The sequence below is a fragment of the Pseudonaja textilis genome, chromosome 5 (genome assembly GCF_049901715.1).
Source record: "Pseudonaja textilis isolate UNSWEBS1 chromosome 5, rPseTex1.2, whole genome shotgun sequence".
NCBI lineage: Eukaryota > Metazoa > Chordata > Lepidosauria > Squamata > Elapidae > Pseudonaja > Pseudonaja textilis.
Window position 1 is genome coordinate 76,270,703 of NC_141994.1, and position 17,795 is coordinate 76,288,497.

Genomic DNA, 17,795 nt, shown 5'->3' on the forward strand with positions numbered 1-17,795 from the left:
GGTGTCGCCCCAGGCCCACCAAGCTGGAGGAATTGAAAAGACGGTCCCAGGTGGTTCATGAATAGAAGGGGGATTAGTGCTGTGGATAGCCGGCAGAGGTGCAGATGGCTGAGGCGAGCGAGGACTCTGAGGGGTCAGGACCATCAGGGAGTGGACTGCTGCCTTCAGAGATTGTGGGGGCTGGCAGCAGCGATGAGGAGGTTCCCGAGGAGCCTGTGCCAAGTGCGCGTGCATGAAGGGTTGCTTGCAGGAAAGAACAATTACAGCAGCACAGGCGACTCGGGAGTAAGGCTGCAAGGTAATGGCCCTCAAGAGAATAAAAGCCAGGTTTTGAAAAAGCGTTCTTTGCAGAAGGCAAAGAAGCTCTGAAGCTCAGCTTGTGGACATTTTAGTTTGTGCTTGCAGAATCATATAAATTAGTTCTTATCTCTGGGTTTTTGGCAGCCTTGACTTGGCAAGGCTCTTTCTTGTTAGAGTTAATTAGTGGAAAGCAGCCTTTTTATCTGCAAAGGAACAGAATTCGTGATTAAACCTTAAAAGGTGGGGGCTGCTGCCTTCGTCTGTGTTTGCCCTCTGGGAACCCGGTTGGGTCAGAACAATTGCGGGCTGTTCTGGGTGAAAACAGGAAGTGCACAGGCCCGTTGAGGAGTATTAATGTAGGGTGAGCGTTTCTTCTCCGTTGAGGCTCGTAACGCCCCAAGTACCAGGTTGAGGGGAAGAGGGCTGGGTCACCATGTATTTTTGTTAATAAGCACCTGGTGCTGAAGGAGGCAGGTGCGGAGCTGGGGCGCTCAGCGTTTCCCCTCCTGGGGCTTTTGGCCTGCTGGGTGTGGGTGCAGCGACTGCACGGGCTTCCCACCCTCCTTTAAGGGCCAAACTTTGCAGTGGTGGTTGAAATCCTCAAGCCGAATTCAGAGGAGTCCAATTCTTGTGGCTGACGTTAGGCTGGAGTTGCTGGCTCTGGCTTTCAGGGCCCGGTGCTCTCACGACTTGGCAGACGGAGCCGCCTGTGGGCACGCAGGATGCGCCCAGGTTGAGCCGGGCTGGGCTTGACGCGTCCATGTTGCCCGTGGGCTGCAGCCCCTGGGTGGAATTGCCCCCCCGCTTGAACCAGGCCAGGCCTTCTGCGTGTCTCCCCTCTCGCAGGCAGCTGTTGGCCCACAGAATTAAGGATGGGGAATTGACCTGTCTCCGCCCATCGTTTGCTCTATGACAGATCTTACCTGGGAAAAAGAGAACAGATTTAAACTTTAAGTAGGAGGGTCTGATCTGAATGCGTTTTACCCTGGGAAGGCGGGCATCCTCCAGCGAGTATTCCCTCCCCCGATTCCCTTCCGGTAGGAGGAAGTCGGCTGCTTCGTGGGCTCCCGCTCCTCCTCTTAGGGTGACCCCAACAGGGTGGCTCTTGGCTGCTGCTTCCCTTCTTTTTCCTTTTTTCCCCCCCCCCGGCATCAAGCGAATGACGGCACGCCGTTATCCAGGGATATGTTGGTGTCTGCCCCACCCCCCTCCTGGAGACGTTGGCCAGAGCTGTGCCTATAAAGTCACTGGCCACAAGTCAGGTGCCCAGGATGGAGGCTGCTTCTCTGGGGACGGATGCGCAGCACCCGCCCTCCCCCATCTTGGCTCCCCCCAACTGAATTGAGCTTCAGGGGGGTGGGGGGCGGAGGCAGGGAGGTCTGCCTTCCTGAGCTGAACCCGAAGGCCCCATCACGGGAGCCAGTCAGTTCAGCAGGCGAGGGATGCCCAGTCCATGTCTGGCTGCGAGGTGGAGCCGGAGGAGACCGGCGGCTCTTCTCTCCTGATGGCTCTTCTGAGAATTCGTTTCCCACCAGCCTTTTAGGAAGTTCTGGAGGTCTCAAGGCATCCGAACTGCCAGTCCCCATGGATGGGCCTCCAGGTAGCCAGGATGTCCCCGAGGGCCACGACACCCACCTTGTGCCGCCTCTTCCTCAGAACCTCCAGCAATGTCCTGGGGGGGCAGAATCCCCCCCACCGGCTGTCCTTTCTCCCACCTTCTGATGGGCTTATTTCAGTAGCCGACCCTCCACGCTGTAATGGCGCTGGGCAAATGGTCTCAGCCCTTCCCTCCTAGGCGCCTCTGCTGGGGAGCAGAATGGACACATGGCCTCTGGGGAGACGCACCAATGCCATCCGGCAGCAGAGCTGAAGGGGCCGCGGGGCTCCTCGCAGGGCCTTCCTCCTCCCTGCCTCAGGTCCCGCAGGAACATCTACTCAAGCTCAGCCTCTCTGGGCAGAAGGGACTCGGCGGGTGGACCAGCTGAGAAAGAGGCTGCCACTCACGGGCGGACGCTACTCTTAACGGCTCTGGGCTCTCGGCCAATGGTGCGATGGCCGCCAGAAGGCGGCGGTGGCTGAAGAATGGCGCCATAGACTGCAAACCCTCCAAGAGGGTTCGGCCCCAGCATGTGTTCAGAGGGGGCAAGTTTTGGCGGAGCTTCTCCTGAACCGCTCCGTGTAGCGCCAGGGGAGCGGAAGATTAGGCTGGGCCTGGCTTTCCTCCGCGAGCATACGGAGACCTTCCCTGTGGGGGGGAGCCCCCAGAAGCAGCTTCCCTGCAGGGGGAGGCTGATCAGGGCAGGCTTTGCCTGTCCAGGGATGTATTGATCGCCCCCCAAGGTCCTACAAGCTGCTTGGCCCGGCCGCAGTGCCAGGTTCTTGCCAGGCTTTCTTCACTCCGTCCACTGGCCTCCCAAGTGACCACAGGCCAAAAAAAGCCACCCCCAGCAGGGCTCTGGCCGGACATGAGAGGTGAGGGACCCTTCCGGGCTCATGTTCCACCTTCTTCACAGTTTCAAAGAGGTCCGTGAAACTGTGCCTGGTCCTAAGTCGGAAGGGAGGAGGGCACGACCCCGGGTTGGGAGGGGTCTGAGGTCCATTCCAGGACGCTTCCAGGAAATAGCCCCCCCGGCCCCTGGGGTTAAGTGCTCCAGAGACGTTCCCAAGGTTGGCAGACCAGGACTCTCCCCGTGGAGTGTTCTTCCCTCCCGTCGATTCTCATGCTGTCCGTGAAGGTGACGGTGCTTACGGGAATCCACCTTGGATCCTAGAGAATCTGCCTGCACACACACACACACACACACACACACACACACACACACACGCCCCCTCTCCGTTTGTAGTTATGTTTTCATCAGGCTTTTCCCCACCAGGCCCCTTCCTTGTGGAAATGGGCCTTCCTGCGTGCAAACCTCTTCCAAACCGGCCTGTGTGTGCTCTGGATGGCCTCCTTCCTCCCTGAAGCTTTGAAAGCCGGCCTGGAGTTGGAATCCCTTTAACTTTGTTGTCACTTTGAATGGACGCTAATCGGAACCCAGTGAAGTGAAACCACTTTGTTGCCTTCAACTCTCCAAAGCTCCCTTTCCTGGACAGCCTAGGATCTCATGGTCACGTCTCCCCCCTGCAGCCCCAGGGCGCTGGGCTTCCCTTCCCTTGCATGCAGGGAGGCCTGGCCTCGCCTGCTGCTTTCAGGTGGAGGGCGCCCCCGCCACAGCCGAGGAGTAGGCCCTGCCTCCCACCCACAGCCCACCGCACCCCTGCGCTTAGAGTAATGCCTGGGGAGTCGCCTTGGCCTTCGTGCTTTAAGAGGAGGCCCAGGGCTCCCCCTACATGCTCCGCACTCGGCTGGAGACACAGACACAGCGCTTACACGCTTGTGATGAGGTCCCTCCTTGCTGTGCAAGGCCCTTCGCGGCTCCTAGTGCTTCCCCTCCTTTCTGGGCCATCTTCTCCTGGGCTCCCTCAGCGAATCCACTTTGAAGTCCCGTGAACCAGCTTGGCAAAGAACAGCCCTCTATCGCGCGCATTAGGAGCCACTCCTGGTATAGAGGCACCGCCAGGGTTTCCCTGCCTCCTCTCATCTAGTCACCGCTTCATTTCTGCTCTCCTTCCTCCCGGAGCCTCTTCAGTGGGGAGGCAGGCAGGAAGGGGCAGCTGCGCCTCAGGGCCTCCTGGCCATTTGTGGGCACCCAAGGCCCTTCCTTCCTCCCTCCCTTCCTTCCTCCCTCCCTTCCTTCCCTCCCGTGCAGGTGGGTGGTGGCTCCCTCCCCCTTTTCCTCCTGGATCAGTCTCGGGGGCGCGGGGTTCTCTTCCCTTCCTCCTGGGCTGCTGATCCGGCTGTGTTGGCTCTTCTCTCCTGCCCTGGCCCAGCCTTCAGGTGCTCGCAGTGGCCAGTTCCCACGGCTGATTCCGGGGTGCTGAGAAGCAGGGGGTGGGGGTGGGGGGGTGTCTCCTTGTTCCTCTGCCATTGGCCCTTAGGCAGCCGGGAGAGAGTCGCCTCCCATGAAATTGGGCTGAGTTTGCAGGGGCCCCTGGCGTCCCCAGCCCGGGCTCTTTCTCCAGTGGGGGTCATGCGGGGCAATAGTTGGCCCTTGAACCGGCTTTGGTTCTTCTCACTCAGCAGTAACAACTCTCTGACGGTTGACAAGCTGGCAAGTCCTCCGACGAGGGAAGCCCCCCTGGCACTGGGCATTCCTCCAAGCTCAGCTGCAGCACCTGCCACACCGGAGGAGGCCAAGAGGGAGCACAGGTGAGGGCGGGAGCAGGCACCGGCTAAAGCCAGGTGCTGGGCTGCTGGCGGGCTGTCGCCGAGGAGGGACGTGCGCCTGAGGGGGGCTGCTCTTTCGGGTGTGGGTAGGGCAGGGCCAGGAGTGAGAGGAAGGGAGTGGAGCTCAGGGCCCAGGCGGGCCATGGCCAGCCAGGTGAGTTCCAGGCAGGGCCCTGCTCTCCTCGTCCCGCAGCCAGGATTGTGTAAGTGCACAGAGGGTGGGCAGCGCCTGTGTAGCTTCTGGGTCTTGGCGGCGTTTCACCGCACAGGACCACGTCCTGGTTTTGCCCCTGGTGAAGGAGTAGCTGCTCTGCGGGAAGAGAGGCCAAAGGACCGCTCGCTCCGGAGGGAGGAACCGGGGAGGCCTCCTCTAGGCTCGGAAGGCCGTGAGGGGAGATTCGGTGGCTGCCCTTGCCCAGCCCTCCGGCCGCCTAGGCTTCCTTTGGGACTGGGGGTGGGGGTGGCTGGGGGCGATGCCAGTCCCTTAGGGCAGCCCCATCCTGGCTCCGGCCAGCTGGCTTCATCCAGGCTCTTAGGAGCGGCGCTTGTACTCCACCGCACCCTTCCGTCCGTTCAGGAGGCACCCAGAAGGTGGGAAACGCAGCTGCCAGGGCGACTTGGACCGATGGGGAAAGGCCCCCTCGGCCTTTCTAACTTCTCCCCCCCCCTCCACTTCTCTGCAGGAACGAGGAGCCCCACCCGGGAACCGAGGCCCCGCTGAAAGGTCCCGCTTGATGAGGGGCTGCCTGGAAAGTGCCTGACTACAGCTGGGCTGCCCACAACTCCCTTGTCATCCAGGCTGCCTTCAGAGAGGACAGAGAGTAGAGAGCAGGCCCCCCTCTTCAGCCCGCATCCCCCCTTCCCCCCGTGGCTCAAGGGCAGCGTGAGCTCCTCTCCTCTCCCCCTCCAGCTCCTTCCAGCCACGACTGGCCGGCCCGGTGCCCGTGCTTGGCTTGGCCCTTGGGGGTGGGGGGTAGGGCAGGCCTTGTCTCCAGGCCTGGCCTCTGCTCTCCTGGACTGGCCCAGGGACGTTGGGACGAAGAAGGTGGCGTTGGAACTTCCCCGCCAGCTTCTCATCGAGCAATAACGCCTCCTCCAAAAGGAGGTTGGGGCAGGGGAGCAACGGGCAGCTGGTGCCCTGAAGAACGGGATCTCTTGTGACTCTTGGGAGGGAGGGAGGGAGGGACGGAAGTCAGCCAGCATCAGCCCTGGGAACCAAGGTGACCTTGCAAGGAACGAGGTCCTGGAGCGATTCTGGGGTGGGGGTGGGGGTCTCTGGAGACCCTCCCCTTTCACGGAGATGATTGGTTTTCCTTTGGTTTGTTTAATTTTGAAAAAAAAATTAATAGAAGCAAGAACTGCAACACTTTGCACTTTGGACCTCATGCCAACCTTGAACATTGGAAGAGACCTTTGAGGAAGCCATGCCAGTATGGCCTGGCAGTGCCCGAGGAGCGTGAGATGTGCCCTAGACACGAGATGTGGACCCCAGGGCAGCTGGGGCAGGGGCTGGATCTCCCCCCCACTCCTCTTCCCCCCCCCCAGCATAAGAATGGCAGGGGGCTGAGCTGCTGCAGAATCAAGACTGTGATTTGGGGTGCTGAGCCGTCGTCGTCGGATGGAATTGGCCCCTTTGTGCCCCTCCTGGTGTTCCCTGGCTTTGTGCAGCCACCTGCTCCTTGCCAAACCTCAGTGGGACTTGATGATCCTCAGCACAAAATCAGATACTTTGGAATGAAAACGGAGCTTTTCTGGAGTGGGTGAAGAAAGGGAGCTTAAATCCGTCACGGTTACAGTCCACCACCACCACCCCCAACATAACAATGCTCTGTTTTTAGAAAAAAAAAAAAAACTCTCAATGTCTGTTGTCCCATGTTTTTTGCAGATTAAAGGGTTGGTCAGAGGCCTTTGAGGAACAAGGCCAGCCCACTTTTCTCCCACTCTATGAGCTGTGTGGTTTGTGGCCAGGGAATTAATTGGTGGATGGAAGCCATGTCCTGGGTGTGTCATTTAATGAGCTGAAAATTGTTTTTTGGATATATTTTTTTCAGTGAAGGGATGTGGTTCTACACCTTCAAATCTGTTATTTTTGCAATTGCACAACATTTAGCTTGGAATGGTAAATCCACATCTGATCATATAACCCTCAAAAGTATTTTGTAACCCAAGTACTGTTTATTTTCTCAAAATTACATTTGTGCTACAAAAATGCATTAATCTTACCTAGCTAAGCAAAAACGTCATCCATGCAACTTAGAGAAAGCAATTATCTGAGTTACAAAAATGTTTAACCCAGCTTCTTCAAGCCTTGTTTTGATTAATTCTTCAACATCAGCCACCAACTTGCTTGCTTGTCTTGTCCTTTGATATAATCCCCCCGTTTCTCCTGTGTCTGCCCTCTGCTCGCTGCCTCTGACCTGTTTCACCCATCTCCATTCATTGGGCGTGACAAGGCCACTGTGGTCTGCTTTGGTTCATCAATGAACTTCTTTATTTCCGCTGTACGCTTGCACATCAAAGGTGGCTCAGACCAGTCGGCCAGCTCCAGCAGAGAGGCTGCTCTGGCGTTGATTAAAGGCATTTTTCTTGCACGTACAGAAAAATCTCCCAGCACGTCATCCTCTGCACCCTTCAAGTCAATGGTCTTTTGCACACCAACTCTCCTCACCTGAATGTCACCTGAACACAAGAGAGTGTGGATTATCATTTCACTGAAAGTGTACCATACTGAGCACCAAATGGTTGGCAAAACAGCATCTACAGCCTCCTTTTACAGTCTGGCTTGCTGCAGCTGGAACAACATATGACATGGGCCTTCAATCCAGGAATGTTTTACTTCTTACTTGAACCAGCAAAGGTAGTACACACCAACAATGTATTCCACTATCTGTTATGATCCCGACTAATGAACCCAAGCAAATCAAAACTGAGGCTGAGATCTTCCTCTAAGAACTTCTTTATTGGGTACATGATCAAATGGAAAACCAACTCTAAATGCTTCCTGTGGTTTCAGTGTAATTAATACAGAAAATAACTCCCCAAAAGTCACAGGTCACCTTGGCCAATTAGGTTAATCGGCGGGCTTTCCAGGCACTTCTCCCCGTCTCTATCCACCACCTGTAGAAATGACCTTGGTTCCCATGAGAGCTGTGTTTTGTCTAGCAGCGTATTTCATTCTCCCACCCCCCACCCCCACCCCTCTGTCTGGCAACCGAGAAATAGGAAAAACAGCTTCTGCCAGGTTCGATTCGAAGTTGAGACTGACGTTCTTAAGTTTTGGAGAGGTTTGCCTTGAAAGCCATGTTTTGAAACCCATAATCAACGAAGTCTGTTTTCAGTTCAGTTCTATTTTCAATCAGTGTAAATGGTTTATGGGTCTAATTTCCAGAGGAGCCGGATCTGTGGTAAGTTATCCTGTCATCATTGCCTGTGTGATCCTATATCCATACACTTGATCAGTAGACAGATCCTTTACAACAGGGGTCCCCAACCACCGGTCCACGGACCGGTACCGGTCCGTGGAACAATTTCTACCGGGCCGCCAGTTTGCTGGGCACCGCCATCTTGTTTTGATGAAAAAGTGCTTCCGGTGAGCTTTTCCGGGTAGAAAGCGGTGTTTGGGTGCTGAAAGAATCCTCGCGCCTTAGTTTCATTGGGGGGGGGGGCGGCTTCGAACAAAACTAAGGCGCGAGGATTCTTTCAGCATGCATGGCAAGGCCAGCCGACGACCGTCCCGAAGCCCATCGACACAGGTACAAAGGAGGAGTTGAAGGTGGCGGGGAGAAGCGGGGGACAGCTGGCTGGCCGGTTGCTCGGCTCGCCTTGCCATGCGTGCTGATGCTGGTACTGGGCCGTGGATGATTTTGTGATGCCGGTACCGGGCCGCGGCACAAAAAAGGTTGGGGACCACTGCTTTACAACACTTGCTCAATGAAATGAGAGGCTCACCAATTGAAACTGTGAATGAAGGATCATTGTCAAGCAGTGTTGTGGTGTCTAGCATGCTGCCAGTTTTACCAGCCCATTTGGTTGTTAGTCAAGGTCTTCCCATCCAATTTTGTGATAGTGTCATAGAGGTAACTCATTCCTGCAGCGTGCACACACCAACCAGATCAACTTCCGGTCAAGCCTGACCTCTACCCAGTGCATGGCACCACCTTCACAAGCAGTATTAACATTTGTAAAATCTCCTCCAGTGTCCTTCTGTCAGTGGCTTTCTTCATGAAATACTCCAGATTATGTGCAATCATACGAGCAGGTTTTCCTGTTTTTGAGCCTTTCTCTGGAGTGAAATGATAGTTATCTTCCACCTGGCTCACTGCACACAGAATAATGTTCTTTGGTGGTACTGGGGAATTGCTGGCCTGAATTGTTTTCTTTTAGCATAACTTTAGTTGCATCTATACGGCCATTGAAGAAGATGCGTTCTATTTCGCCCTTCTTACAGAGCTCATCAAATTCTTTTTTTTTTTTAAGACAATTTTATTGGTTTTTTAACAAACAGACAAACAAACAAAAACATAAAAGCATCTGCTCTCCTCGATACTTATATACAGTGTGTCGGTTGGTTCATCGGTTTTGTGCATTCATTTCACAGTCACAACTACAATTACATTACATAATAACTCTTATTATCAATTCAAACTTATATATCCACATATCATTATTAAAAAAAAAGAATTTGACTATACTTTTATTCAATCATGCCTTATGAGATAACTATAATCCAAGTAATTTATTCTATAACAAATCATATAATCATACCAATTCTATCTTAAGAAAAAAGAAAAAAAACATTTTATAAATATAATGTCAAGTAACAAGAGAAAAGGGAGAAGAAAAGTCAATAATATTCCTTATTACCTAACATTCTAAATATTCTATTTTTGTATTTCATCATCCAGCCATTGATAGAAAAGGTCCCAAATTGTATAAAATTATTTATCATCTTGCTCTCTAATTTCAAATATCAATCCACTCATCTCAGCACATTCCAAAATTTTCTCAATAATTTCCTCCTGCAATTAAATTTTCTCATTTTTCAAATTTTTTGCAAATACAATCCTAGCCACAGTCAATGCATTTACAATCAAATATTTCAAACTTTTACTATAAATCTCTAGTAAGATTCCCAATAAGAAAAACACCGGTTTCAAGTCTATATGTCTCTTTGTCGTTTTTTCCAACCACATGTGGATTTTAGTCCAGTATTTTCTGGCATCCTCACAAGTCGACCACATATGGTGATACGAACCAGGTATCTGATGACACTTCCAAAAGTTTTTCCGATTTGTTCTTAAACATTCTTGCTATCCTTGTCGGGGGGGAAATGCCACCTGCAAAACATCTTATACAAATTTTCTTTATAAATTATAAACATTATCATTTTATAATTTTGCGACCATAATTTCTACCATTTCTCTAAATCAATCCCATATCCAAAATTCCTCCCCCAAGCAATCATAGTTTCTTTAACTTATTCTTCCTCTAGCTTAATTCCCAATAAGTAACCATATAGTTTTTTAATCATCTTTTCATCAGTACCTGTCAATCTTATCTAAATCGATCTGTTTATCGTAAAATCCCTCTGTTTTGGAATTTTCATCATACCTTGAGTGTATCTGCGCATAAGAAAGCCAATTCGTCTGTATACCTTGTTCCTCTAATTTTTGTATCAATTTAAGTTCACCCTTTTCATCTAGTAATTCCCCATATCTAACTGTTTGTTCCTTTTTATAGATTATAGAATAAGAAAAAGCTTCTAACGTCGATAACCAAACTGGAATTTTCAAATAACATTATTTTTTTTATCTTCTCCCAGTTTAACCACAAAGACTCCCATATATAATGTCTTCTCTACTTCTTATAAACAAATTATGTCAAACTTTAATTTCCCTAGTTTATAAAAAGTCTTCCTTCTCTTAGCAGCTAAATTCAATCTATTTATATTCATTGTTATCAATTTTTTCTCTTCCATGATGATATTTTATATTTAGTCTTGGCGAGTCTCATACTTCTTAGTTCACGTTGATCTTTGATATCCACCTGTCCACATACTACACCTTCTTCTTTTACCATCTCCATTTGTTCCTCTTGGGATTCAGTTACTAAAACCTCTTTTTCTACCTCTTCCTCTCTCCTTCCAAGAAAATCTGCGTAGAAGAGTTCTGCTTTCTCAACTGAATCAATTTTATATCTCTGTTCTTGCCATATAAACATCAATCCTTCTGGGATCAGCCATCTATAATTCACCTCCTTCTTCAATAATGCTTTGGTCAGAAATCGATATTCTCCTCTCATCTCTCTCACTCTTCTAGGTATTTGTTTTAGGACCCGGATTTCTTTACCTTTGTATTTAAATACCTTCTCTCTTGCTGCTTGTAAAATCTGTGTCCTAATAGATTTTTTAGTAAATCTAATGTGGACTTCTCTGGGTAGGCTATTTCTCATCGCATATCTTGTGGAAACGCGGTATATCTCATCTACTCCATCCATCATCTTTTCCTCTGTTTTTTCCAAAACAACAGCCAAGATTTCTATCATTATCGCAGCCAAATCTTGCCCTTTTTCTTCCTCTATATTTTGAAATCTAAGATAAAATTCAGACCTCTCCATCTCCCACTTCAACATCTCGTTTTTTTCTTGTTCAACCACCATTAATCTAGTATGAATATTTCCAATCTTCTCCTCTCTTCGTTCACCCTCTTCTTCAACTTTTTGAATTCTCACATCATATTTCACCATCATCTGTTGGATATTTTCCACCTTTTCTTCAGTCTTCCCTGTTCTTTGTTCAATGATATCTATTTTTGTCTTAAGGTCTTGAATTCCTTGCATGATCATCAATAAGGTTACTTTTTCTTGTTCTTTATCTTGCTTTGGCATTACCTGCATTGAACGTTGTCCTCCAGATGGTGAAGAAGCAGAAGAAGATACGGAAGCACCCGAGGGTATAAGTTTCCTACTCATTTTAGGTGGTTCAAAATCTTCAAGTTCTTTCAAATTTAATCCAATCAAAAACATAGCCAGTTATAATCCAAAATGGAAAGGTCCAGCAGCAAAATCTTCCAATTAAAGAATCCCCATTTAAAAAGAAAAAACAAGGAGACCAAAATAATCCAGAATTATAAATAAAAAAAAAAAAAAAAAATCCCAAATGAATTTCTTCAAATTCCACACCTTAATCCAGCCAAAAAAATCTCAGTTGAGAAAAGAAAAAAAAAGATAGTCCAAAAGTATACATTAAAAAGAAAAGCAAAAATCCCAATGGAAAAGAAAAAAAATAAAAAAAAATAAAAATGAAAAATTAAAGGCTTCCCCTTGAAAATAAATAAAAATTAAAAATAAAGACCTTACTAAAATAAAAATATATAATAATGCTGGTGGCGGGGATAGCGTAACTAAAAAAAAGATTAGAAAAGGAAAGTAGAAAACAATACACTGCACTCTGCTTAGTTGTCCAAGGCTCTAATTATGACTCCCTTCTCTTTCCCACAAGCTTCAAAGCTAATCCATAGATAATTAATTATAGACAGAAATCCAGGAAAGCACCTGTAATAATATTCTACAGTGCCCTTCCCTCTATCTTATCAAGAAATGTCCTTGAGAAGGAGTCTTTCACATCTCTCTCCAGTTCAAGTAGAATATTTCCGAGCCTCTAGTTGGCAGTGTTACAAAGTTTCTTAGTTCTCACTTTCCCCCTCCTCTCAGGACTGCATAATTAAAATAAAAAAAAGCCCAGGAAATATATACATATATATAAAAAGCAAACAAAGAGAAAAAAAAATAACCAAAGGGAGCCTCTAGCCTTAAAAAAATTAAAATATAAAAAATCCAAAGGGAGAATAGAAAATATATATATATATAAAAAAACAGTCCAGTTATCTAGTAAATAACAATGGAATCCGGTAGCAGAAAAAAAAAAAACAAATAAAGCCTCGCTTTGACGTCTCCCTTAAAAAAACGCCGCTTGATCAGTTTTGTCAAAAATCACAGATTTCTTCTAGTAATCAAAGTGTCCTTTCAAACCTCAAAAAATTAGAAAAAAAAAGTTTCTCACCCAACCGACAGACTTTCTTTCAAACTCATTCTTTCTGGAGCTGCCCCGACTTCAGCAGCATGGGGGCTGCCTCTCCGCTGCCAGCAAAAAGAGCTTCTCCCGGGTCATCCAGGGACTTTGCGGTGTCCCCGGAGTCCACAGGGTACGCTCTTCACAATAGCCGTCCCTACGGGACGGTTTAGGTCCGTTTGGACCAGCCGGAAACGAAGATATCGGCTGCAATCGAAGAGCTCGATTGCAAGCCGTATCGTCACGCGCCAGCTCCTCCCCTTCTCCAGAGCTCATCAAATTCTTGATCTAGGGACTTCATAATTTTTTCCTGGCCTCTTGACTTTATTGTGGTCAACCACAAGTCTCTTGTCTTCATAGTGATCAAACCAGCATCTATGAAGGCGGCTGTGGTAATGTCAGCAGTGGCACCTAGACCAACATCATCTTATGCCCTGTACTGGTCTACTAATGAAGCATATGGATACAGCGATATTTTATATTTCTAATCTATTCTGTCTTTTCTTTTGAAACTGAGGGCAGTTGTGTCTGGTCCAAGGTTCTTCATCATTTCCATCACATTCCCTCATCATCAGTCATCTGTCCATTTTGATCATGAGATAATTAATTTGTCAATATCAAAATGTCTGGAATACTTCTCTGCTTATATTTAGCAAGCCTTTGTCTCTCATGTTGCTACTTTTGCCTTGATCTTTCTGCTCGATCACAACATCAGACAAACTAATCTGGTGCTATCCAACCTTGTCTCTCTGACCTTTAACAAAAGCAATGGTACCTTCGTCTCCTTAGGGTACGGTGAAGGTGAGCTTCTTTGCAGCCAGCAGGGTAGCCAAATTCGGCACACAGAACAATTTGATCCTCACAGTTGAGGGTGTCAAACAGTTAAGTTTCACAGTGAAATTCTGACATCTAGCTTTCCTTCACCAAGAGATACGTTTCTGGCTTGATCCCAGCTCTCTTGTTCAGGATTGTCACTTGTGAATTTACAACAGGGATCACAACAGAACTTTTCACTCATTCCCACTTTTCAAGCACTTTTAGATATATGCCTCTTGCAATACTGGCTGCTGGGTAGATTCTAGCCTCATCACTCCTTTTTCTCTTAACAGTAGGCTGTATCTGAGAATGTCTCACAGTGTTGGGAGTTCAGATGGCGGCAAGTTTCTGCCAATCCCAATTAGGTTGCTCATATGAGTGAATGTTCCCAGTCTTGTTGTTTTTTTGAAGCCACTATAACTAACTGGGACTACAGAAACTGCCACTGTGAGGTGGTGTGGTCTGTGATATTTTGCTAATGGATTGCCTTGCTTAGTGATGGAAATTCTGGTCCCAGTTAGTGGGGCAACCCATCCTTGTTCTATTTGGAAGTTGAGTCATGGCAACGGGACTTCTTTCCTTTTTGGTTTGAAACATTTTGCTGCTGGTTCAGTTTGAAGAAGCTACTTGGATAATACGCAGTGAAATGCTTCAAACCAAAAAGGAAAGTTCAGTTGCTACAACTCAACCTCCAGACAATGGATGCCTGATAATCTTCACCAACGTCCTCCCCACATTCTGTTTACTGGCGACCAAATCAGTTTCCTCAGAGCCATCCTTGAGTGAAAGCTGACCGTTGCCCTCTTCCCTGCCTCCCCCCTCTTTCTTAGAGAAAGGGAAGCAGAGATTCCCTCTCCTTTCCCTGCGAGGCCAGTTGCAAACCCCCTTGTGAGCCCCCAGGTAGGTTGGTATTACTGCAAATGTTTTCTTCCGGGGTTTTCATTCTTCCACTAAGCGCATCTCGTAATTCCACTATTACATTTGTTCTTTTGATAGTGGATGTCATAATTAAAAAAGTGTCCTAGGAAAATTATATGGGATATTTGTGTGAGTGTGTGCTTTCAAGCGCTGACATTGCACTTTAATCACCTTCCATGCCTGAGGCCCATCATCCTCTGCTGGTAGTGAGGGCCTCTTGTCACAGAAGGAGCACTGCAGTGGAGATGGAACCAGCTGGTAAGATCCAAACGGTGTACCAAAGATCGTCTATTCTATCTGGACTGCAGTTTTTCTTCTTACGAAGGCAAATGCTGGTGGTTGGAACACTCTCTTCCCAGTAACCTGGTTAGCAAGTGTTTTGCCTGTTGCTATCCATCATAGAAATCTTTGGCTTGTTTACAAGTTCAGGCCCTTTCAGAAAAGTGAAGCCTACATCAGAGGGTTGGAAAGAACAGCTGGATCCAATAGCTGTTGAATCTGGGGGAGAGGAGTTGGCAGCAGCAGAGATCTTGGTTATAATGGCAATTATGAAAACATTGGGTCCGATCCATACATCCAAGCTTTCCAAACTGCATTATACTCAAGTGCAGGCTCTTGTTTCCCCACACCCGCCTACTAACAGGCAGCAAGAAAGAGCCTCAGTACCTGCCATGCAACAGCATGCTGCCTTTGACCATAGCCATCATGGTTAATAAGTTGCTGCTTTCCCCTCCAGGGAATCTTCTTGTGGCATTGGTGTGGGCGTGCCACAAAACCTGTCCACACAACTATAATTTGAAGATGCTTTGTGCTTAAGAGGTTAAACACCTTTCCTTCCTGTAGAAGCCTTTGTGATAGGCTAATGTCTCCATCTGCTCTGCTGAATGTAATTTGATGTTTTTTTCTAGCTTACCACCAGTGTTGCAGAAGATGAGAATAATTTAATTCTTTTTAAAAATAATTTAAAAAACACTTTATTGAAAATTAACATTAAAATATATACAATATCTATAAAAAAAAAGTATGTTGATACATTTCACCATCGTTTTCTTGACAGTACAAAATCTTGGCTGTATTTACACATTCCAAATGTCCATCCATTTCAACAGCTTCTCATTGATCATACAAGTATACAAAATATATCTTTTCTCTTAACCTATATCTTTCATGTTTTGCTATCTATCCATTGGTACCAATTATTCCAAATTGTATAGTATTCCGAGTCCTCTGTTATTCAATTCCATGGTGAGTCTATCAATTTCTGCGCATTCAAAAAAATTTATGAATTATTACCCCATCTGACGGTGTGTAGACATTTCCAAGCTTGTGCTAGAGCAATTCTTGCCGCCATAATATGTATATTCAAATATTTAATCTTTTTAGGGTATTCGCCCTTAATTCCCTAGGAGAAACAATTCAGGCTTCAACTTTAACCTATGGTGGGTAATTTCATCTAGCCATGTTTGTATTTTAATCCAATATTTTTCAATTTCCAGGCATAGCCACCGGACATGGGAGAAGGTACCTTGCAGTTGTTTACATTTCCAACAGTTTGGGTTCAGATTAAGATACATCTTTGCAAGCCTAGATGGTGCTAAATGCCAATGGTAAAATACTTTGTATAAATTTTCTTTGTACACAACAGACTTTGTTAGAGAGAAATTTTTATTTCACACTTTTTCCCACTCTAGCGCAATATTATATCCGAAATTTTTGGCCCAAGCTAATAGTGGCCCTTTTACTATTTCCTCTTCTAAATCGAAGTTTAATAAGTAGTTATATATTTTGGATATTAATTTCTCTTCTATTCCTAGTAATAATTTATCAACTGGGTTGCTTTCATTTCAAATCCGTATTCCTCTAAATCTTTTTTATATCTCGTTTGCAATTGAAGATATGGCCACCAATCTATAATTATTCCCTGAGTTTTTAATTCTTGGTTTGTTTTTAGTATTCCTCGATTGTCTAAAATTTGATCATATCTAACCATTTTACCAATATCCAGTGTGTTGGGATGGATCATTACCTCCATAAGGCTGTCTAATCAACAGTCAAGGTGCAAATATACAGCTAACTTGTACTGGGAAATACAGATAAGTTCCAGCCAGACTTGATCTACCAATTGGTTTCTGGTTCATTTGTTTGAAAACCAAGTTGTTACACCTTTTCTGAAGGGCAGCACTTTGGGACCAGATAAATCTGGAATGGGGTTGTGGGGAGGCAAGCATAAGGTGGCACATGACAGAAAGGGAAGTCAAGATTCTGGGACCCATGTTAGGTGTCTGCTGTTATAGGAAGGGGCAAATAAAAAAAGTTAAGCCCAGAGAGAATAATGCCCCAAGCCATTTAGGTAACAGGTCACCTTGAATATAACCTAAGGAGCAGCTCACCAAACAGAGGGGGCCACATGAGTGCTCCAAGATGTGCCCATAACGCTCACCTGAAGTCTGGAACAGCTGTAGCATCAGCTGGTGTTGAAGGTCAGAGCACATCAGAACAACATAAGAAGAAATGGCGAAAGGATGAGTGATGGCCAGTCTGCCAGCCCAGGAAAGAGCACAATTAGTATGTGGGAATGAATCTGTGGCACAGTTGCCATTTGATCTTCTAGCAAGAACCCAGAAAGACCGCCCAAATGATGCACTGGTTCCCTCTGGGGAAGCAAAACCCTACTGAGAACTAAAGGTGGCCCATTTCTGGGCACGGCTCTACTGAACCCAAAGCTACCAAATCTTGTTAGGGTTGGGCTGATGAGCCTCTGGTGCAGGGCTCCAACAGCCTCCTCGCCCTGAGACAGACGGACAGCATCACTGGGTGAGGCAGGCATTGAGACACAAGTGGGCGTCACCAGCAAATTCATGCTCCACCATCTTCCTGCTGGGGGACACACAGCTAGGGGAGGGCATGAAGGAAGAAGCCTTGGGGCTGGCTTAGCAGTCCCGATCTGGACCATCTAAAGCCTAGCTGCGGTCACAAAAGCCTTGCTTTCTGCCCCGTATGATGAAGATTGTCATTCATTGTAGATTGCAAATCCAGAAAATGTATGAATAGGTATTTTAATGCATCAGAAGCAGAAAACTGAAATACATTCTTATCAAATTATTTCTTTTTAAATACTTCGTTTTCTAGCTTCATTCTTTTAATATAATAAAACGATGGCAAAATGAAAACGCATCAACTTTTGCATGTGTTGAACAAAACTCTCCTTTGGTGTGAAGGACTTGGCCTGGAAGAAGCAGCCATCTTGTGCTTTTTAAAAAACTGTTCCACTGCCTGGTTCTGGACACCCTCCTCCAAAGAACTCCCCCCAGTTCTTGGAAGGTCTCTTAAATGGACCTTAAAGGAGCATCCAGACCAAACCGATCTGTGGCAGGAAGGCCGCGGGAACCCCTCAGAGAGGCACATAGTCACATCTAGCCAAACCCG

The 17,795-nt window shown here is 47.2% G+C and overlaps 1 protein-coding gene across 7 annotated transcripts in view; it reads left to right on the plus strand.

Annotated features, from left to right (window-relative positions):
* Positions 1 to 6,507, plus strand: part of PPP6R2 (protein phosphatase 6 regulatory subunit 2) — a 42,520-nt gene extending 36,013 nt beyond the window's left edge. For 4 of the 7 annotated variants that reach the window (XM_087935461.1, XM_087935457.1, XM_087935460.1 and 1 more), the window contains 2 exons: positions 4,421 to 4,549; positions 5,251 to 6,507. In XM_087935461.1, coding sequence (XP_087791587.1) covers positions 4,421 to 4,549; positions 5,251 to 5,302 — 181 coding nt within the window. In that variant the 3' untranslated portion in view covers positions 5,303 to 6,507. The remainder of the gene's footprint in view (positions 1 to 4,420; positions 4,550 to 5,250) is intronic. The other 3 variants (XM_026721910.2, XM_087935458.1, XR_015743961.1) reach the window with 2 other exon arrangements.
* Positions 6,508 to 17,795: the final 11,288 nt, after the last annotated feature.